Source organism: Glycine max, chromosome 3, assembly GCF_000004515.6.
Source record: "Glycine max cultivar Williams 82 chromosome 3, Glycine_max_v4.0, whole genome shotgun sequence".
Taxonomy (NCBI): Eukaryota; Viridiplantae; Streptophyta; class Magnoliopsida; order Fabales; family Fabaceae; genus Glycine; species Glycine max.
In genome coordinates, this window is record NC_016090.4 from 39683555 (window position 1) to 39705978 (window position 22424).

The 22424-nt window shown below is 31.7% G+C and overlaps 2 protein-coding genes and 2 long non-coding RNA genes across 15 annotated transcripts; 2 read left to right on the forward strand and 2 right to left on the reverse strand.

Annotated features, from left to right (window-relative positions):
• Positions 1–11823: 11823 nt before the first annotated feature.
• On the reverse strand, positions 11824–12169 carry LOC102668899 (uncharacterized). Its single transcript, XR_413665.4, has 2 exons — positions 12029–12169; positions 11824–11941 (listed from the first exon to the last, which is right to left on the reverse strand). It is a non-coding gene; the product is annotated as an uncharacterized lncRNA (long non-coding RNA).
• Positions 11857–17678, forward strand: LOC100797225 (transcription factor PIF1). Of its 12 annotated transcripts, none has more exons than XR_005890780.1 (9): positions 11857–12002; positions 12128–12209; positions 12291–13035; positions 15388–15483; positions 15572–15637; positions 15738–15803; positions 16055–16447; positions 16853–17475; positions 17559–17678. XR_005890780.1 is itself a non-coding variant. In XM_006576915.3 (8 exons), exons 1-7 carry the CDS (start codon positions 12097–12099, stop codon positions 16925–16927), a joined length of 1554 nt encoding a protein of 517 aa, XP_006576978.1. In that variant the 5' UTR covers positions 12018–12096; the 3' UTR covers positions 16928–16931; positions 17559–17678. The 12 variants fall into 12 exon arrangements, 3 of the variants coding, with proteins under 3 accessions (XP_006576978.1, XP_040870040.1, XP_006576979.1); XR_413659.3 differs by lacking the exon at positions 11857–12002 and having other exon boundaries at positions 12018–12209; positions 16853–16931; positions 17379–17487; XR_001387558.2 differs by lacking the exon at positions 11857–12002 and having other exon boundaries at positions 12018–12209; positions 16853–16931; positions 17379–17445.
• Positions 17679–17810: 132 nt separating this feature from the next.
• On the reverse strand, positions 17811–18627 carry LOC121174601 (uncharacterized). Its single transcript, XR_005890782.1, has 3 exons — positions 18451–18627; positions 18256–18295; positions 17811–18145 (listed from the first exon to the last, which is right to left on the reverse strand). It is a non-coding gene; the product is annotated as an uncharacterized lncRNA (long non-coding RNA).
• Positions 18628–19000: 373 nt separating this feature from the next.
• LOC100795993 (espin) lies at positions 19001–21983 on the forward strand. Its single transcript, XM_003520578.5, has 2 exons — positions 19001–19757; positions 20186–21983. Exons 1-2 carry the CDS (start codon positions 19146–19148, stop codon positions 21455–21457), a joined length of 1884 nt encoding a protein of 627 aa, XP_003520626.2. The 5' UTR covers positions 19001–19145; the 3' UTR covers positions 21458–21983.
• Positions 21984–22424: the final 441 nt, after the last annotated feature.

A 22424-nucleotide genomic window follows, 5' to 3' on the forward strand; every position in this document is an offset into this window, starting at 1 on the left:
AGTATATTATAAATACAATAAAACTCAAGTCTTGACCTAACTTAGAGCAAGAAAGAAGGGATTTGTATACTCGCTGGGATCATGGATATCAAATCCTTTTTTCTTGTTTAGGTTCAACATGATAATTAGTAGGGGGTCTGGAGGGGAAGCAAGAACGTTGGGCACACCTGGGGAATGGTCTAATTATGTACAAGGGGTTGGGGTTTTTAAGTCTGTTAAAGTAATAAAAAAAAAATAGTGTGGGAGCTAGGATTAGTATATATATGAATGTTGTTCAAACAACCAAGTTTTGCGTGAAGCCGTAGTTGGTGTAGTTTTAAATTTGTGATCCCGAGACAACAAATTGGATGCAGCATGAATGTAGATGTGTTGGATATCGGAGTAGATAGTGTGCACATAAGTTTGGGGATGACTGCAAGTACTGAATCCTTTGGTGAATACATGTATTTATTGTAGGCTTAAATCCGCTTTTAATTTCTCTAGTTTTGTGAATTTGTAATTTTGATCCTTATAAGAATTTAGTTGCACATTTAATCCTCAACGTTTCCAAAAACAAAACAATTTTAGTTTATTGTTACTCTATCATAAAAAAAATTAAATAATAAATATTGATGTCATCATGAACATGTGTTACGTACTAATCTATTTAGATAGGAAATTAATAGTATCAAAATATAATATAAATTTTCTTTAATACATTTCAAAAAATATTTTTTTAAATAACTTTTTCAAATAATTATTTCTCATTTTTAAAATGTATTAAGAAAATTTTATTTTCTATTTTTAATATTATTAATTAAAATCCTATACAAATGAGATAGTCACACATGTTATCAATCATTTCATGATCATCTTAGTATTTTTTGTCTAATTTTGAATGATAATAATGTTCTACTAAAATTGTTCAATTTTAAAAACATTAAGAACTAAACATGCAATTAAATTTTTATAGAATCAAAATTGTAAGTCGGTGATACTATAGGACTAAAGGTGAATTTAAGTCTATAATTATTTTAGCATGTGGGTAGTTGCCCTGAAATGTCAACTTGCAACCTTGTTGTATTAGTATAGATAAATGGTTTCTAAATGGACAAACCTTCTATTCTTTTCTTTTGAATAATTGTTTTTGGTAGACTAAAAAAAACTCTAAACTCTAACCTTTTTTGTTCAGAAAAAAAAAACATTTAGCAAGGAATTCTCCCCGTTCCTTTTTAATTGTCAAATTTTTGAAAAAAATTTGTTCCTATTTATCTTACATTCGTAAAATTCAAGATTACATTAATTTTTTTTTATCAACTATACCTTATATGTTTTCTTATTTTTAATTAATTTACACATGCATTTATTTATTTTGAAGTGAAAAGAAAAATAAGTGAAATAAGAAACTCGACAATTATTTTATTAGAATAAAAAAAATTATAGTATTTCTTGATTTTTACAAAATAACCTTAAACCAAAAATAAAAAAAAATGGAGGTAGTAATGGTTAATAACTTCGAAAAGTGTGGTTGACTTGTTAAACAAATACCACTAAATTAATAGCAAACCACTCTTTCGTTAAATTAATTCTCATAATTTAGAAGCATCTTCGGTTAGAGTTTCTAAATTAAATTAAAATCCTGGTTCCCGCTAATCTTTATAGTCATAGCTAGAGTATAAGCTAGGGATGGAATTAGAGAAGCAAGGCATGTGAATAGGAATAAAGTTGACCCATCGCATGGGTTGCACAAAGAACCTACGCATCTCCTTTTATGATATGGGATAGTTTTCCCTGTTTCTAGGTGGGGTTATGGTTTCTTTAATTTAGAAGATATTCGTTAGAAATTTCTTTTTTTTTTTTTACTTTCATTTTTAATTACACAAATGTCCCCGTGTTTATAATTTTTTTAATAAATTTGCATAAAATATAGTGAAAAAATATAAATACAAAATAAAAATAAGAAAAAGTTATTTTAGTTGTTTCTTATAAAATTTTAAATAAAAATTGGAAAATAAAATGAAAAAAAGAGACATTTTTATATGGGTTCATGTAGTATACCAACTTGATTTTTATCGAAACACATCACTTTAAATTTCAGTGTTGTTTGGATGAACCTAACCCAGTCAAACTCAATCACCTCTAGTTTGGGTAATAGGTTTTTTCTTTTAATTATTATTTACATAATTTATTTATTTTTTGTTGTTATTATTATTATTCATTGTTTTCTATAAATTTAAAACAAAATTTAACTTCTTTTGATTCCATAGAGCTATAGACCTAAATTGACCTGTCATTGATCGAGTTGATTCTATTTGGATTTGACAAAAAAATTGTACAAACATGGCCCAACTTAAACCAAGCATTTTAATTATTTTGGGCAATGTAATTGATTTACCGAGAATAAAAATATGCTTATAAAATATACATAAATGAGAGTTTCAATTGTGTTTAATTATAGATGTCGTGTATTTTTTTTCTTTTTAATTAACTATCACATGAAAAATTTTTAAAATCATTGTATACATGAAGATGAATCAAATAGACTATAATATTTTTATTTTATAGGAAGACCACGTCCCAAAGTCAAAGATACGTTATATAATATATCACGATAGTATAAATGTTAACCTAAAAGTATTAGTTTAGTCTAACGGAAGGAATTAGTACTTACAATTATGTGGAAAACCAAGGTTTAAATTCATCTTGGGAGAAATGTTCACATTTTATACTTAATTGTATTTTGAATATTGTATTTATAGCAGAAGATCTGTGGAAAATGTATTCTTTTAAAAAATTATGTATGATCAGGGCATAAAATAGGAGAAATATATATTCTTTAAAAAAATATAATGATAAAGTATAAGAAATAAAATAATTAAAGGAAGTAGGTGTAATTTTTTTTAAAAAATATGTAAATATAGTTATGGTTAATCTCAATAAAGGCCCATGGTATTATCTACATCGCTATTTGTATTGATATTGATATAAAAATAAGAAAATAAAATATAAAAAATACATTAATCACAACATGTATCCAAAAGATATATGAGGAGCATCAATATTATTAACTAATACAGTCAGATCCAATATATGGCAACCAATTTGAAGTGTCAATGTTTTATTGTTCTCAGAATAACTCTACTTCACCGTAGACTTCTAGTTCTTAACACATTTTGTAGAACAACTCCTGACATTTAAAAAAAAAAAATGGGAAATTTTCTTCTGCCATTTATTAGGAGCATGTGCATATGTACATGACAAAAGTAGAAATTCTTGAAGCCTTTTTGTTTTTTTTTTTTTCTTTTCTCTTCTTCCCTTATGGAATCTTCAGCTACACATGCAGTGCATTTTGCATTGATGACGACAACTAAGGGTGTTGTGATAGAATTTAGAACTTTCCAATGACAAAATAAAAGGAAACACCGCAACGGGATCGGCTGGCATGGGAGAATTGGATTAGTAAAAATCTTCACCAGCACGTTGGTATTTTAATTTTGACCAGACAGGTTAGAATGTTTTTTTTTTCTTTTTTCCTTCCAAACATCATAGCTATTGTTTTAACATCATACAAACGTCAATATAAACATGTTGGGAGATCAAAGGCAATTGGCAAACCAAAGATTCTTTTTCCATCATTTTTTTCTTTTTCTCATTGTAAATTATAAGCCATCTTTTGTACCCACGAGAACCTTAATTGGTATGGTCGTTCTGTCGGTCGTGTTAGAATTCATAGTATAGAGGAGAGAAAAGAGAGGAAAAAGGAATGGAAGAAGCTTTGATTAGCATAGAATGAATTAGCTTACAGGAGTTTGTTGTTACAATAAGTTATATAGTTAGTTACAATAATAAGTAACTTACAATTAACTAAGTTAATTCTAGTTACATTATGATCAAGCCTATATTTATGCCCCATCCCCTGTTGCCTGCCCCCATTCAACCAAATAATTTCTAGACTATTGTAATTTACATTTTCACTATTACATCCTGCACCTTCATATATAATCCAGGTCTACTACGGGTACAGGCCTTATATTCCAAAGATTTTGTTACAGCGCTGATTTTTATTTTTTTTTAGCCAAAAAATGTAATTTTAAGTCTACATCTTTGAAGTCTATAATAGGTAATCTCTTTGCTAAATCTTGTTTTTAATACTTTTTTTCTTTTTGTCAAACTTTTCAGTTTTTATTCGGATTTTCTTAGTGTGTTCATAGATAATAGTCTTGTTGGGGTTTTCCTTAGATAACTTTTGAGAAAATCTACTTCCAAGCCTCAAGCTAATTAAAGAACCAGATGCTAATGTTAATCAAGGTCGACCATCTTTATCCCTACAAAATGTAAATTGAACTACTCCTCATCCTTTATCAGAGTAGTCCCCACAGTCTCTTGTGGATAATTATATGTTGTTTTGGTGTAACCATAGGTTAATTTCACTCCTAAGTCCTAACCGAGATATGATATGCTATTTGTTCGCATAAGTTAATTAATTATCTTGCTACTGACGTTGACTTTGATAAACACTTAAGATTTTGGGCCTCCCCAAAATATTTGAGGTTCAAAGAAGTATCAGATTGAGCCCTGACCCATTCCGTAACAAGTACTATTCAAAGTTGGAACATAAAATTGAGAGTTGGTTATTCTATATATATAGCTCAAATATTGACAACTTTTTTTAATTATATCTATATGAATAATCGATGAGTATCGATCACTTCAGCTACGTCTTTAAAAGTGCATATTTTAATCACATAATATATTATTTCATCTTCCAAATTATAAGTGGGGGAGTACCTTGCAGAGGGAGCATCTATTCGAAAAAGGTAACAAGTGGGATAATAATGAATAGAATTGAAAATTGGAATAGAACAAGCAGAAATGGGTGTCGAGGCTACAGGGAACCCCAAAATGTTGGTTAATTGGGCAACATGGCATGCTTACACCCTTGCCACGTCCCACTTCTCACAATAACATATTAATGACACCTGTGCCTCTCTTATTCACCACTTAACAGCACTAATGATGATGCAAAGCTAACATCAAATTGTAAAGTTTTCCAAAAATTATACATGTTATGAATTTGTTTCTCAATTATTGCCTGCAATTTTAAAACTAAAGTTTAGATCATGATAGATATGATTGTACAATTTGGATATTTGATAGTATGATATTGTACCTATTTTTAAAATTTGTATTTTATTTATTTTAGTAATATGTGGGGTGAGTATTTTACAAGAAAAAAAAATCACCATGATATTAGTGTGGTATCCTACAACTTCACCATATATATAAAACAAAATTTACTCATATATATAAAACAAAATTTACTTATATAATCTTTACATCTCTAAAGAAATTAATCTTCAATTATGATCAGTTGGAAAATATTTTTATTGTAAAAAAATAACTTGCATTTTATTTTAAAAAGGTCCTGATATAGTTAGTGATGTGTCAAGATATTTTTCTTTGAATAATACAAAGGAGGGAGGGAAAGAGACAGAGAGAGATGTATATTGAGAGATGAGAGTGTGAATAGAAAATATCAACCGTGTAATTAAAATAATCATAAACATCTATATTTAATTATCCATATTGTGGGTTGAAAGATGATATTTTAGGTAAGATGATTAATTAAATTTTAGTAAAATCGATCGATAGTTTACGTAAAGATGATATTTTACGTAAATACTAAGTAGTATTCTTAAAATATTGATTAGAGAATTAAATGAATTTTTTTTATTAAAATATACAAAATTATGTTATTTATGATTTTTTATAGGCTCTTTTATCATTACTACAATAAATATCTTTTTCTTTTAGTTCTTAACTAATGTTTAAAGACAATAGTTAATAAGATCCTAAAAAATAAAAATATTAATGTTGGAAATAATTAAAAGAGTTTTAGTGTGTTAATTTCAATGTCATCCAACTCAATTCACGTTTATCTCGACTTAATTACTTCTCTGTGTTCATTGAAAACTGCAATTCTTTCATTCAATGTCGTTGTAAGTGATTTCCAAACACGCCCGTATTAGTTTCCTTGGGAATGCTCTCTCTTAGGGAGTATTATGTTTTTGTTAATTTCGATGTAACGAAAAAATGAAAGGAAAAAATATTAATTTTTTTTATTTAAACCAAAAGAAAACAGAAAATTGATAATAAAAAAATTACTTAATTGTAAATACAGATAAAAAAAGTAAAAAAAATAATAATCACGTTAAATAATTTTTATATATTTTTAAAATAGTAATTAATAGATTAAAAAATAAATAAATCAACAGGTGTTTATTTATTTTTTAAAACTTTTTCCTTAAGTACATGGTCTTAAATTAGATTTTAAGATTCATGTACATAATATAAAAAACATTTCTCCATTTTAGTTGTACATACGGTGAGAAATTGAAAACATGGGTTTCACTAGAATGCATTTCCACGTTGGGCTGAGAAAATTTGTGAATAAATTATTCTCTCTCTTCGGCTACAAGCTGCTGCCCTTGCACCCATTGATTAAAAAATCATCTTTCTCACTAATTCTCTCTCATGCAATGCTCCTAACAATAAAATAAAATAAAATAATGTATCAAACTACTTTAATTTAAATATTTTTTATTTTTCACATATTTCTCTTTTACCAAATAATTTTCATTTCTTTCATTTGTTACCTATTTCTCTTCTTATCTACTTACTTCTCCTCCCTCTTTCAAACACATCTTGCACCTAAAAGTATTTTTAAAATTGTTAATGAAGCATTTTTTTGTTTTTGTTTTTGAAGTAATCAAGCATGCCCTAACTCAGCACGATAACTCATTTTATATCAACTTCAATTATATGGACTGATTTGTAGTGACAATTTGACAATCTGACCTGTTCATAGTAATAGTACTAATTAAGCACTAAGAAGAAGATACTTTTTCCTAGTTCAGCACAATCAACCACAAGACCTGTCCTCCGATTCTATGATTTTTCGTTGAAAAAATAATGACCGAGTTGGCTTGACATATTCTTCATTTAATGGTTGAGATGAAAGTCCCTTTTGAAGTAAAAGGTTCATCAAACTTTTACACTACTATGATTGGAGTGGAAGAGAAAAGAGGAGAGGACATCCTTATACCTTAGACATCACATCCACTAAATAGAAATCAATTCATTTACTTTTTAAATACAATTAAGTTTATAAAAAGTTTTGTTCACCGATTATGTATATATCTTGCCAATTTTTTATTTAATGAGAGATTAATCTTTAATTATTAACTATTAAATTAAGAAATTCTCAATATTAGAGTATGTAGTATGCATTATTGTTGGAGTTGCGTCAACACAAAATCTAATACACCTTTAATTTAAAAATAAAGAATATGTTTTTGCAAATCGAGGTTGGAGTTATCGAAACGATAATCCGAAAACACAAAACATAATAAAGTGAACATATTATAAAATAATAGTACATAGTATCATTTTAATTGATTTTGTTTATAATATATTTTAATAAGGAATATTTATTATTAAATTTTAGTAAAATAACATTACAATGTGTTTTACTTTCAAATATAAATAAATATGCATTTAATTATGCACTGTGCAAATAAATTATTTTCAAGAGTTTTTCAAAATACAATAAAGATATTAAATAATGATTATCTTTTTGAAACAATGACTTTGAAAGGTCACATTGTAGGCACCTATTGGATTTGACAGTAGAGTCATCCTAATCTTTTTATAAGTATTCGTGCACCGTTTATATTATGTGGTGAGGAATTATGGATAAAAAGAGAGAGAGAATTTAATTCTATACAGTATAATATGAATACAGTTTTTTATATTAATAATTAATTAAAAATACGTTTAATATAATTTCAAAATTAAATTTTATAAAAAAAATTATCAAATGTAATAGTTTGTAATTGAATTATAGTATAATTTTTTTAATTATTATATTATAATTAAATTAAAATGTATAAAATAATTAATTATAAATAAATGAATAAAAGGTGTATATTATTATTATTATTAAAAGAATGTATTTATACATAAAAGGAAATCATAAAATTTAGATAGATTCATCAAGAGACAATGATTAGATAAAATCTTTATAAAAAAATAGTGCCTTTACTATTTGAATTCCTAACTTCATAAATAGAAATTTTCAGGAATTATATTTATTTTCATTGCAATTAAATATCGTTAAGTAAAAAATAAATATTTAAATTTATTTTAAAAAAATTTATAAAAATATAATTCAATCCTTAAAATTATTAAATGATGTGGATGAAATAATAGTATTTTTATTATTTTTTAAAAACTAAATTGATTGGTACTCATGATTTTTTTTTGCTGGCGATACTCATGATGATAGAAATTAATTTAAAATAATTTTCTAAGTATTTAATTTAAAAACTAAATACTATGGATATAAAAATGAAAAATTAATTAAAATATACTTCACAAATTTTATTTTACACTTTTATCTGACCATAAATGATTATATATTATAAGTTTTTTTTTTTTACTTTTACAGTTATTATTTCATTTTTTATCTACCATAAATGGTTATATATTATAGGATTGGTAGGATGGGAAGACATTTTTAATATTATTAATTATTATAGAATAAATCACGGATACTCTTTTTAAGCTTTTAGAGATTGCACATAACTTCCTTTTTTTGTTAACGTTTAGATCATATTCTTTTTTTTTAGGCGAGTTTACATCACATTCTTATTCTTATGTAGGAGAATATAATAAAATATTTTTCAAAAATTAATAAAATTTACTATAAAGGTAAAATCAAAAGTGTCGAAAGAATTTTGACGAAACTTAAAAAAAGGTTTATATAGTTTGCTTACCGGCCAAAACACATTACGGCTGATTATAGAGATTCATTAATTCAAAGAATTACTTGATAAACCTAAATTGCAAACAATATTATCACTCAATTAGCCATAAACACCAAAAGATCACCAAATGATCTTTCTAAAGAAAATTATAGCTATTACTCTAAAAATTATATTTAGAATAAATTTTAATTAGTTGGAAAAAAAAATTTCACACTATGAAAGCTAAAGTAACAAGGACTAATGAAAATGATAAACACTGTAATACAAAACAAAAATCTGTACTGTAATAACGCGTGATTGGTTATTTATTCTTCTCCTTCGTACCCATAACCCCAAACTCCTATCTTGATTGATTAGTACTGTCATTTTATTGGTCATCAATTCATCATTCAATCCATTCAGTACAAATTCGTACCAAAACTTTATACGTACCCTCCGAAGTTATAAAGAAAAATCCAGACATGCACGAGGAAGAAACGATTGAATAACTACTGGAAGTTTTTAAAAAATTAAATAAAATAATGCTTTGCTTTGATGTATTTTGAAACCGTTTGTTAAGTATTCAATACATTTTTTGTTAAATATTTTTAATTATTTGAAAAATGAAAAATATTTTTTAATAATTTTCATATATTGAATGTTTTTTATTTTACTTCTTAATAAGTATTATATTATCAAATTGTTTCCAAACATTCTAATAATGGATTATATAATGTGATAAAAGAATAGAAACAATTTGAGAATGTGCAGTAAGTAAATGTTTCTTCTAAAAAAAATTAAGTATTTAATATATTAAAGTATCCATATATTAATGTTCTTAAACAAGTATAAGGTATAATTGTATTTTTTATCTTCAATTTTTTTTATGAATTTTATTTCAAACAAACTAATTGATGTATTTTATTACTTATTTTTAAGAAATTTATCTTTTATCAATTTTAATAACAAATGAAATATAAAAATATAGAGACGTAATACAGTTAATGAAGGATATAATTCTTGATGACAAGAGAGTTAATGTGACATAAAAAGATCTTATAGAATAAATTCTATAAGATTAAGGATTAGTTTGTATAAAATTAAGAAAAAGTGTTTTAGAATTTGTGTCTTAAAAGAAGCATAAAATTAATTTTTTTAAGTAAAAATAATTTAAATAAATACACCAAATAAACAAAAATTACCTATATTAATAATAAAAAAATGCTTTTTTGACAAATAAATTTAAACAAACATATTTTAACTTTATCATGTAAGTACTTTTCAAGTTATCGTACATAATATCTCTCTCTTTTATCTTTTTTTCATTTACAACTTATCAAAATATGTTTTTATTGTTTTTAAAAAAGTTGTTATGTTTATTATATATATAATTGGTAACATCGACTTATCGAAAAATGATCTTCCACAAAATATTGAGAAATAGTTTTTTAATAGACTTTTTTGACTAAGTGTCAAAATATAGTTTTTTGACTAAGTGTATGGTGATAGAAAAAATGAAGATTTAGAAAGCATCAAGACATGAAAAACATCAACACACTATAAGATACTGACAGTGGAGATTGAAGATACAAGTTATCAAGGGTGAAAATCGAAGACTAAAGTCATCAACGATAAAAATTGAAAACAAAGTCATCAATGGTACAAATTGAAGACCAAAGTTATCGATGATGAAGATTTAGTGAAAGTTTTGAGTGATTAGGAGTGGTTATAATTTGTATTCTACAAATATAGAACTTGTATGAAGGGTTGGAACATGTAAGTTGTAACACCCTTGATCCTTAAGTTCACACAAGTCCACCTAATATTAATCAATTGATGGGTTACAACAATATTTTCAACCAACATTTCAATTTTCAATCTTATTTTTTGTAAAGCCTTTCACTTTTTTCAATCTTTATTTCTTTTCAAAAATTTTACCATTTCAATCCATAGTTCTTATTATTATTGAAATTTTTACTATAATTATTATCAAAATAATATTAAAATTATCATTACGTCAATATTATCAAAACTCGTCACTTTTTATTTATAATTTGTTTCAATGATTGATTTTTTATATTAATAAAAATTTAACACATAAATCGAAGGACCTACCAGAAAGATAAAAGATAAAAGATCTCTAAATAAAAAATTTTCTCATTTCTTAAATATATTATAAAATTATGTTTGTTAACGAAAACAAACACAAATTTCACGATTAACAATCATGTTTTTATTTTAATTTTTAATTAATTAATATAATATATAATTGATATAAAAAATAGAAAAAAGTGTACTACGTGACATTGGAAAGATCACCCTGTACATACTCGAGAGTCAAGACTTAACTACTTCATGATGATGTAGCAAAAACAATCCTATTTTAATAGAATTTTTGGTATAGAATTTGTGATAATTTTTATCATTATGTTTAAGTTAGGTAAGATTATCATGAATTATATTTTTTTTAATATTTAATATAATTATATATTTAGGCATTAAAGTCAAAACCTCCGCCGCTTTAAATTAAAATAACCCCATACCTGTTAATTCTAACGTTCGATAGTTTGCAAGTTGGATTTGGGCTATGTGTACTTTCAAGCATAGTTATCAATTACGTAAACCAGATTATTACCAATCATGCTTAATGACGAACACTAATTATTATGAAACAAACGAGCCACTACAACAATATGGCCAAGTCTTTTTTCTCTCCGTGTCCCTTGCAATTAATATAAAATTTGTGATTCAGTGGAATTCACACACACAGAGAGACAAAACAGAATATATGCAAGCGAATCAAAGCCCTCCAACTCCATATTCAGAGAGCCTGAACCTTTGAGTTAGAAGAAGTACACGTGCCAATAGCTCTGTAATTAGAATTAGGATACTAAAATTGATCAAAATTGAGAAGCAACAACTGAAAGAGTTAAAGTAATTATATTACAAGATCTTGATGTCATTTAGAAAAGAATAGCAGTGATTATGGAGATATATATACTTTATGTTAAAAAGGAGGAGAAGTGAACATGGTGCAAACCGTCAAAAATCCCTTTCGTCCTTTAGCTTGGCATTATTCGGAGGGAGACATCTTATCTCTGTGAATCGTGGCTGCTCTCTCTTGTTACAAAAGCTACCACACGTTCTCCTTCGATCTGCAACACAAAAAATAACTAAAATATCACAACCGCCATGCTCAACTAGCTCCAACTGTATGTAAGTAATTACTTGTCCTCTTTTACCCTTCTTCACCGACTTCCCTTCTTTATATTCCCCCCTCTCTGCTCATACTTACGACTTTTCAGTCAATATGACCAATAATCACAATCACTGTGTTCCAGATTTCGATATTCAAATGGACCACGACCACGAATACCCTATTCTCACGCCTTCAGCCTTACCTCGCCAAAAGAAACCCTCCATGTAACCTAACTTCTCTCTTTCTTTTTCTCTTTATTATTTTTATTATTTTTTATTGACGGTGAGTGATGAAAATTGAAACAGTGCAGACGACGATATCATGGAGCTGCTATGGCACAACGGCCAGGTCGTGGTGCAGAGTCAGAACCAACGTTCTCTGAGAAAACTTCCGCCGGTGACCAACTCCCACGACGCCTCTCCCGCCGGTCCTTCAATGACGAGAGAGATTCGACCGCTGGTGGAGAATTTCAATCAGCATCTCTTCATGCACGAAGGCGAAATGGCTTCGTGGCTTCACTATCCTATCGACGACGACGAGCCTGCGTTGGATCAAAGCTTCGGCGCCGATTTTCTCTATTCTCCGCCGACGACGGCTAACAACAGCAGCTTCATGCAAACCCTCGGCCACACGTCTCAGCTCACGGAGCTCCGGCCGATGTCGGCGAATCCACGGCCTCCGATTCCGCCCCCGAGAAGGCCGGAACAGAGGACGCCGAACTTCGCGTACTTCTCGAGGCACAACACGAGAGCCGCGGAGCCGAGCGTGAAGGCCGCCGCGAGGGAATCCACGGTGGTGGATTCGTGCGATACGGAGGCGGCGGCTTCGAGAGTTTCGGAGACAGTAAGGAGCGCGGCGGAAGGAGGTGCCGGCGTTGCGGCGCCTTCGACGAGTGCCGGCGGTGGAAGGAGCACGATGATGTACGATTTGACGATGACGTCATCGCCTGGCGGTTCGAGTAGCTGCGACGAGCCGGTTCAGGTAGCGGCGGCGGAGGAGGATCGGAAGCGGAAGGGACGGGAGGCGGAGGAATGGGAGTGTCAGAGCGAGGTGAGTGACTTGACTCAGCGTTGTTTCTTTGTCTCTCACATACACATATCACATTACAGTTACAAATTCCCTGTACCCTGGTATACGCTAACGTGCGCTGGGTGAGTGACGTGGGTTTACGTGAGCACTCCCCGCGCTGCTGCATTTATTTCGGTGCTGTGGCCTTGTGCTCTTTTGGTACGGTCATCACTTTCACCGTCGTGGCTGCGCACGTGCGTGACACGTAATTGGATGGTGATGAATTCCCAATTTTGTTCATGGAAGTGTTGGAGGATATTTTAAAAATATAATTTTATTTAAATAAATTCACAATGTAGCATAATAATTATAATTATTTTAAAATTTTTATTTAGAGTAATCTCTTATATATAAAAAATATTCTAGAAAGTGTTTGAGACGGCTGAAATTTGTTTCATTGGGGTTTACCAATAGAGCATAAAATCGCAATAATGTGAACTATTCTTATTAATAGCCCTTGGGATTGGATGGGATTGGCTTACTGTATGTTTGGATTATAATTTGCAAATTATGATTTGATTCAAGGGAAAAACAATATTTTCCACTTTCACTCAAGTCAAGGTTTAAAGAAGAAAAATGTTCATATTGCATATGGAACATACTATGTGTGCTCTAAAGTGGGTTTTGAAGTCTGGTAACATGTGATCCAGACATGCTATGCTACTAACAGGTAAGGAGGCGTGTTGCTTGTCTTGAAATTGACAAATGATAGGTGTGGCACAATTGCCTGAGCCACATCAGTTGATAAATGATAACATATGCCGTTCTTTAAAATGCAATCTTTGTTTGGCCTAGTTTAAGAATTTGAGTAGAAATGGTTATATAAAAAAATTATACTTGTGGAATGAAAATTGTTGGTTTTCTTTCCTGCTCAAATTTAACGAATTTGAAGCATCAAATTTAAAAATAATACAAAAATGAGCATTTACTTTTAACTTAATATTGGCCCACTTTATGGATTTACCTCTTGGGTATATGACTAGGGTGAAATTTGAGTTGATGTCAAAGGTTTATTTATAGTGAACGAGAAAAGTCTGGTAGGCTTGAATCAGATTAGAATTGGTCTTGGAAGAGAGCTATGGTGAATTTTGAATTTGTAGATTGGAGAAGGGTATTGACCAGAGGAATTGACTTTGATGAAGTTTACTTGGCTGTTTGATGGCAAAACCATTACGAAAGCTGCATAAGTTTGGTTCTAAAGTAATTAAGCAGCCACGATGCTGAATGTGAGACATTATATCTGGTCTAAGGTTCTCTGCATGCATAATATGTTACATGGAAAGGTTATGCAAAATAATAATCAGATATTTACAGAAGTTATTGCTAAACATGGTTTGTGCCATAGAAGTTAGTAGTTCAACTAGGCAGAAATGACCAAACCTATGGGTGGATGATTTTGTGATCAGAAAATGTTTGATTAGAGCAATGCAAATATAACAATTGCAGCTATTACTATTAGCTAAGCTTATTTACTTATCAGGTTATCAACTTGAAATTTCCTGTCCTGATGGTGTGAGATGATTACTCGTTTATTACCCATGACTCACATGTTTAAAACCTTTATGGAAAATTATGAAATTGTTAACCTTTCCCGGCCCTTTTAAATTTTAATGTGTTCTTAAACAAGAATCATATCATGATATCTTTCATGAGAATTGATGGGGCTAATATTTAGTATTTTCCCAAAAAAGATATTCCATGTCAACAAATTAGGTAGCCAAACTTTGAATGCATAGCATAAAGGTTGGCTAGTTGCACTTAGTTGCATAGTTTGAGCGGGCAGTGATTTAGGTAGCAGTTATGCTTCCCACTGTAGCTGAAAGACAGTAGGATTAGAGGTTATAAATTTATAATTGCTGTGTATTGTGAATAATGCAGGTAAATTCTTGCTAATTGCTAGATTCCAAACTAAAAATTGAAATCAATTTGGACATTATAGTCTTGGCCAAACATGGGAACAATAATGTTAGTAAGTACATACCTCGAGACATAAATAGATTAACAGACAATAAGTGTTTTACTTTTTATTTTTTTATTTTATTATTTGAGAAGAAGATATGAGAATGTTTAAATTCTCTAGTAGCTTTGGATCTCTTCTAGGTAGCACATACTAATAATGTAACTAATGGTTATTTGTGTGGTTGGGAGAAAAAATGGGAACTTTTACATTAACAGATTTCCCTTGTTTCTGATCAAAGTTGACATATCATGCATGAGGCAGGTCAATAGCTCAATAGCATTTTTTGTTCATTCATTAATATTCTGTAATTTATTTAAGTTTTCACTATTTACTTCTTGTATATTCTTATTTATTTTTTTGTTGCTGGAAAAAAGGATGTTGATTTTGAATCAGAAGCAAAGAAGCAAGTTTGTGGATCAACATCTACAAAGAGATCCCGTGCTGCCGAGGTCCATAATCTCTCTGAGAGGGTCAGTACTTTCATTTCTCTTTTGAGTTCACATCTTTTATATCCTTTTTTTCTCAGAACATAAAAGTTTTCACTTGGCATTTTTACAGAGGCGTCGCGATCGGATTAATGAAAAGATGAAAGCTCTGCAAGAACTTATACCTCGTTGCAATAAGGTAAGCTGATTTTTTTAATTTCTAACTTCTTAAGAATGTATAGGGCATGATTTTAGATTTTATTTCCTTCATATTTTTGGTTCCTATTTTGAACTCATAGTCGGACAAAGCTTCAATGCTGGATGAAGCAATTTCGTACTTGAAGTCATTGCAGTTACAAGTGCAGGTAGATTCTCCTTTTTTTCTTTATTTTTTTTTAACAGATTCTTTATTTTTTGTACATGGAAATTGTTTTATAAACTCATTTCCACAGAAGATGTATTGTACCTTGTGTTATTTAGATGAAGGGTTTTAATATTATTTATTGAAGTGTACACAAGTATTAGAATGTTCATATACCATCGAGTGTATCAAATTATTCACATTCCATGGTCATATGCTTTCATTTCTTACACACACAGTCTGCAACTTATGCAGATGATGTCCATGGGATGTGGAATGGTACCTGTGATGTTTCCTGGAATCCAGCAGTACATGCCAGCAATGGGAATGGGGGTTGGAATGGGTATGGGTATGGAAATGGGAATGAACAGACCTGTAATGCCGTTTCCCAATATGTTACCTGGTTCGGCTTTGCCAGCGGCAACTGCAGCTGCTGCTCATTTGGGACCAAGGTTTTCCATGCCTCCTTTCCACATGCCCCATGTTCCTGCTCCTGATTCATCTAGAATGCAAGCAGCAAATCAGTCAGATAATAATATGGTCACGTCAGCTGGTCCACCTGATCCAAATCAGTCACGTATCCCAAACTTCACTGATCCTTATCAACAATATCTTGGTCCCCACCAGATGCAGTTCCAATTAATTCAGGTATTTTGTCCTCTAATGCTATTTCTGGTTTGGATTTTTTTGAACGATGTGTGAAGTAATTTGTTGCACGTGAAGTCCATTAGATTTCCTGCCTCCACGACATAAATTATTTTACTTTGGCGCATCTTATAGTGCCCTTTTGGAGATCACTGGGAATGTTCTGGTCACAAGGTCAAGGACCATAAAAAACAGACCAAAAGTTTTCGTTTATGTTGTGTAAAAATTTGTGTTCATGATACCTCAGATATTGAATTCTGAATTTACTTTTAACTCACTCTTAATTGCGAGGAAAAATCTCTCAAAGAACTGTAAAGAAAACCCAAGTTTTGCATAGTTGCTTATCTTTTTTATTGTTTAATTGAGCACAAAGATATGAACGTTTATGAGGTCCATTTCCGTGTGTAGAATCAGGCAATGAACCAACCAAATGTTAGCAAGCCAAGTAACAATGGGGGCCCTGCGAATCCAGAAAACCATTAGTCGGGTGAATTACTTTATCTTAGTATTCTATTAATAACTTAGTTATTTTTGGTGGAAATAAAAGTGAGAAATCCTACTAACACTTTCTAGCACACTCTTTCAAACACATTTTCTATTATGGCTGAAATTGATTAGAAATCACTAATTTTTGTATGTTTGACTCATTTAATGACTCTTTCCTAATTTTGTAGTTTTGAATAAATTTTATCCAACAGTGAGTGTGTGTTAGAAAAAGTTTGTTGCTAGCATTTCTCATAAAAGTATACTAGTTTTTATGCAATCTGGGTCTCAATGATTTTAATTTGTGCTTACTGTGTTCTTGTGTCCTAAGCTTTTGGAGCATGCTAATTTCCTGCTGCTTGCTACGCATAAAAATTATACTGATTCTTTCTGAATATATAAAGCAAATATGGCTACTTCTAAGTATTTCAATTATTTTTATGACATTCAGGAGAATAAATGATTCTTTGATAGTTACAATGAAGGGATGGCTATTCAAATGGTGCGGCAAATAAATTGTATAGCTTTAACCAGTAGCACTCACAATGGTAGTGTGCATTGTAAGTCCTGAATACATGACATTGAGCAAAACAAGATAACCATCATTAACAATGGATCGTGTGCTTTGCAGGTTAGATTTTCCGGCTCCTATACTACAGCTGCAAAGTTTTGTAGTGTTAAGAGAACGAACTTTTTAGCTGTTCTCAGTAGCAAGCTAATCGATACACGGCTATCATGTTAATTATTGCAACGAAGTTTTCTCCCTCTTTTATCATCCTTTTTTCCCGTTTTAAAATTTCTCTTTTCGAGATTCTTTGATGTGGGAAGAGGAACTCGATAGATGGCACAATAGATGAACGTGCATTCTACACCAAACGTGGAGGCCACTTACGTTTAGTCCAATTCCTGCTTCAGATTCTTGTTATGTTCTTCATTTACCATCAATTTTCTCCTATTAGGCGTTACAGCAGCCTGTGAACCTCATCGCTGTTATTTATGGAGTGAAATTGAAGCAGTTCTTGATCTACATGCCCAGATGGCTCTGTTACAATGCACGATGTGCTTAGTCAATTAAAGAAAGGAAATTGAATTATTAAAAATTTAAAATTTATAGTACTACACATAGCAGAATTTGTACAATAGACTGTGGGATTAAGAGATTACCATAAAAGTTATAGCTATTTGTATGGCGGGTGCGCCTCAGGGACCTTGCAATCTCTTAATTTAAAGTTAAAATAATGATGTATTGGTATAAGAAAATTAAATTAGTTCTAATATAGACTTCTGGGTAATTGCAGCTTGCATCATAAAGGTTTTTTTTAACTCACCTCAATTGCAATTGCAACCATATCAACTATATTTAATTTTCTGCAATGTCAAAATTTACAAAAAACTGTAAATTAGACGTACTACAACTGCAATTTAAAATCATGAATACAACCGTTGCCAACATATTTGTCCAGCATTAGCAGCACGAGCGTTTGGTTGCAAACAGAATTAAGAAAGGGAGATAAAAGACTTACGATAGAAGACCGAGTATCTGATGTGAACAGTATCATATCCAAATCTTGGGCTTCAAATTACAGAATAATAATTGAGTGAGTCATTCTAGAAAAATCAAAAATGAAAATTGGATAAAAGAAGTACGAACTAAAGACTTCCTATGCAAAGCATGTTTTTCGGAACATTGATAATATATTTGGTGAAAATCAGCATGGAGTCCAGCTCATGCTCAGCAATTGAATTATGTCTCATGACTCTATAACACAAATTTCAAACGGCCCGTGATAATACTCTTTATTGTTTATTAGTTTTGTTTTTGTTGAGATGCCATTTTTAAATTGGGAGAAAAAAGAGAACACAAAAAGGCAACAAGTAATTAGGATCCGCCAATTATATTGCTAGACTATAATTTATAGATCAACAGTAAACAGATTGTTTGCTAGACTATAGTCATATTGCACGATAAAATAAAATAATCAGCTAGCCGGCTGGCACTCATCAACATAGTTTTGGGCTTAATTATTTAATCATCCAAGCATTGTACATGACCATCATACAATGATACAATGCTTCACTATGGTTTTTTTTTTCTCCTTGTCTTTTCTTCCATAAGGTCATTTATTATTACATCGATTAATATTTGTTGGATATATTAACCCGAGAGATCCCAAGAACATCAATATTACTTGGTTTGACTTCCATCATTCCTGCAATAATGGAGATTTTGGAAGATTCAAAACTACGGGAAGATGCAATGAGAGAACTCTATGAAGTATCATTAAATGGATGCGTGAGTACCTTAAACACACTGATCCAAAAAGACCCTCTTATTCTGAGCAGAATTTCACTCTACCCCTACACTGAAACCCCATTACACATAGCCTCTTTGCTTGGACATTTGGACTTCTGTGAGGTTCTTCTTCAGAATAGTCCCAGTTTAGCGACTGAATTGAACTCAGAAGGACGTTGCCCTCTTCATTTAGCTTCAGCTAATGGGCACACAGTGGTTGTGAAAGCGCTTTTGAGGACAAACCCTGAAATGTGTTTGGTTGGTGACAAAGATGAGATGCTTCCTCTCCACTTTGCTGCAATGAGAGGGCGCGTTGGAGCCATCGAGGAGTTGATCAAAGCCAAGCCAGACTCCATTCGAGAGATGACAAAGACTGATGATGGTTCAGTTCTGCACTTGTGCGTTCGCTATAACCATCTTGAAGCCTTGAAATTGTTAGTGGAATCATTGAGAAGTGAACATCAATTCCTATATTCACTCAAAGACAAAGAGGATAATACTTTGCTACGTTTAGCAGTGAAACGCAGACAAATCAAGGTACTTTTTATTCACAACCTCCTTGATAACACTTTCTATTTCACGCAGACAATATTCTTATGTCAAGTACTTTAATTAAAGGTTTTATTTGCATTTTTTTTACATGGTAATGATGATCTTTTTTATTGGTACATGATGAAAATAGACATCCAGTGTCACACTCTAGTTGAAGTGCTTGAAATAGAAATATTACATGATCACTGTATTTGAGTTATAAGGACACACATAGAAACAATTCATCATAACTTCATTGACTAAGTAAAAAGGAGCACAAAAACACTCGCCAAAAATTATTTAGATACTATATATTTACCAAATTTCTAAAAGAATATAACGGCATGTCGATATGGACGTACATATAATACAAGTAAGAGATAATTTGACACAAGATATATAATATTTCTGCATACTTTGCTATAACTTTGCAGATCGTTAAATACTTGCTATCACTATCCGAAATGAGTACAGAAATAAATACTTTGAACAAGGAGGGTTTAATATCTATGGACACATTGGGGCAGTGTCCAAGAGAATTCATCAGCCAACACATTTTAACTGAAGGAGTTGAAAAGTCTGAAAATGAAGTTATAACACAAGAAGCAGTTTCCTCAACAACCCTAGTCAGCAATCATCAAACGACTCTGTCAACATCTAGACAAGAACCAACTTCCTCACAAAGCAGCATAACTATTGTAATTGTACAACCGGATCTTTCACTAGCATCATCACCCTCACAAACCAACAATGATCCTCCTCCACAAACATCATCATCATCCTCATCAGAGTCATCACCAACCAACAATGATCCTGAACCAGCACAAGTTTCTCTTCAACCGACACAACCATATAGACAACAACAATCCTCACAAACACAAAGCGTAACTATTGAACTTGTACAACTAGATCCTCCTCCACAACCCTCACCTCAACAAATTCCATCACCATCACAAACCAATATTAATCCTGAACAAGGACAACCCTCAACTCAACAAACACCAACAAACAATAGTAATAGTATTCCACCAGCAACACCGAGCAATGGTCAAGTCCAACCACTAACATCAGAAAACATCATCACAAGTGAAAACCAAGGACATCCTAATAGATGGAACAGGTTCGAGAGGTTCTGCAGAACGTATCTGCTAGACGACGGTAACTGGATGATGGACATAAAGACAAGGGAGCAACTAATGGTAGCAGCCACTGTGATGGCAACCATGACATTTCAGTCGGCGATAAGCCCACCGGGCGGTGTATGGCAAGGTGATACAACACAAGATGGGTTTGCTTGCCCTGACTATGGTTTCTGTCAAGCAGGGACCGCGGTTGTGGGCTATGCTTGGTCACCTGATTTTCTCAAATTCATTTTTCTCAACTCTTCTTCTTTCTTCGCGTCTCTTTGCGTGATGCTGGTGCTCATGAGCGGGTTGCCGCTGGAGAACAAGGTCGTGATGAGGATCTTGACATTTTTTATGATCGTTGCGGCTTCGTGCATGCTCCTCACGTACATGTGGGCGTTGGGGATGGTTAGTCCGAATCATATTTATTATACAACTAAGAAACTGGGGTATCTTTTGGTTGGTATGTGGGCTTTCTTGCTTGCGCTTGTTATTTTGCTTCATGCAAGCCGATTAGTGTTCTGGTTTAGGTCACCACGCACACCCTCCTCCACAAATATTGCTCCGCCGAGCCTCCCTTAATAATGCTTGCAACATAAATTTTTTTGGTATCTTAGTATTATTGCTCTTTTATTTTTTGGTCTAAATTACATGTATGTGCTCTTAGTTAGAAATAATCTTGTTTGAATCTTGTTTGAGGTAAGTAAGATTATTATGGACAATAAAACTTTTTCTTTATATTTTTAATCCAGTTAGATATTTAAAACTCAAATAATCTTATGTCAATTGATATTAATGAAACGAAGTAGCATGAAGAAAAGACACGTAATCAGTGAACGTAAAATGATCAGCCTCAGCTTGCTCGTTTATTCATTAATGGTGGAACTTATATACATCTGCAGCATGAAATTATTATAACCGACTAACTAATCTAACCAACTCTTTAACCACTAACTGAAAAGTCGTTATAGTTGCAGTTATACTGTTAACACGCCCCCCTCAAGCTGGGAATGTATGTTTATCATTCCCAGCTTGTTACAAAGATGCTGGAAAACAACCGGGGTCAAGGGTTTAGTAAAAATATCCGCGAGTTGCAGACTGGACGATACGGGAAGAAGCTTGATGAACCCTGAAGTGACTTTGTTACGAACAAGATGGCAATCGATTTCAATATGCTTGGTGCGTTCATGGAATACGGGATTTGTTGCTATTTGAATTGCGGACTGATTGTCACAGTACAAAGTAGCTGGCTGAACGAATGTTGCGCGAAGATCCTGAAGAAGATATGTCAGCCATTGAAGTTCACAGGTTGTGGATGCAAGGGCGCGATACTCAGCTTCGGAGGAGTTGCGGGAGACGGTGGATTGTTTCTTCGACTGCCATGAAACGAGGGAAGAGCATAGATACACAAGGAACCCTGTGGTGGATTTTCGAGAATCTTTGCATCCTGCCCAATCCGAGTCACTGAAAGCTCGGAGTTGTGGTGTACCCGTTGCTGCGAAAAAGAGCCCAGACCCTGGTGTTCCTTTGAGGTATCGTAGTAAACGAA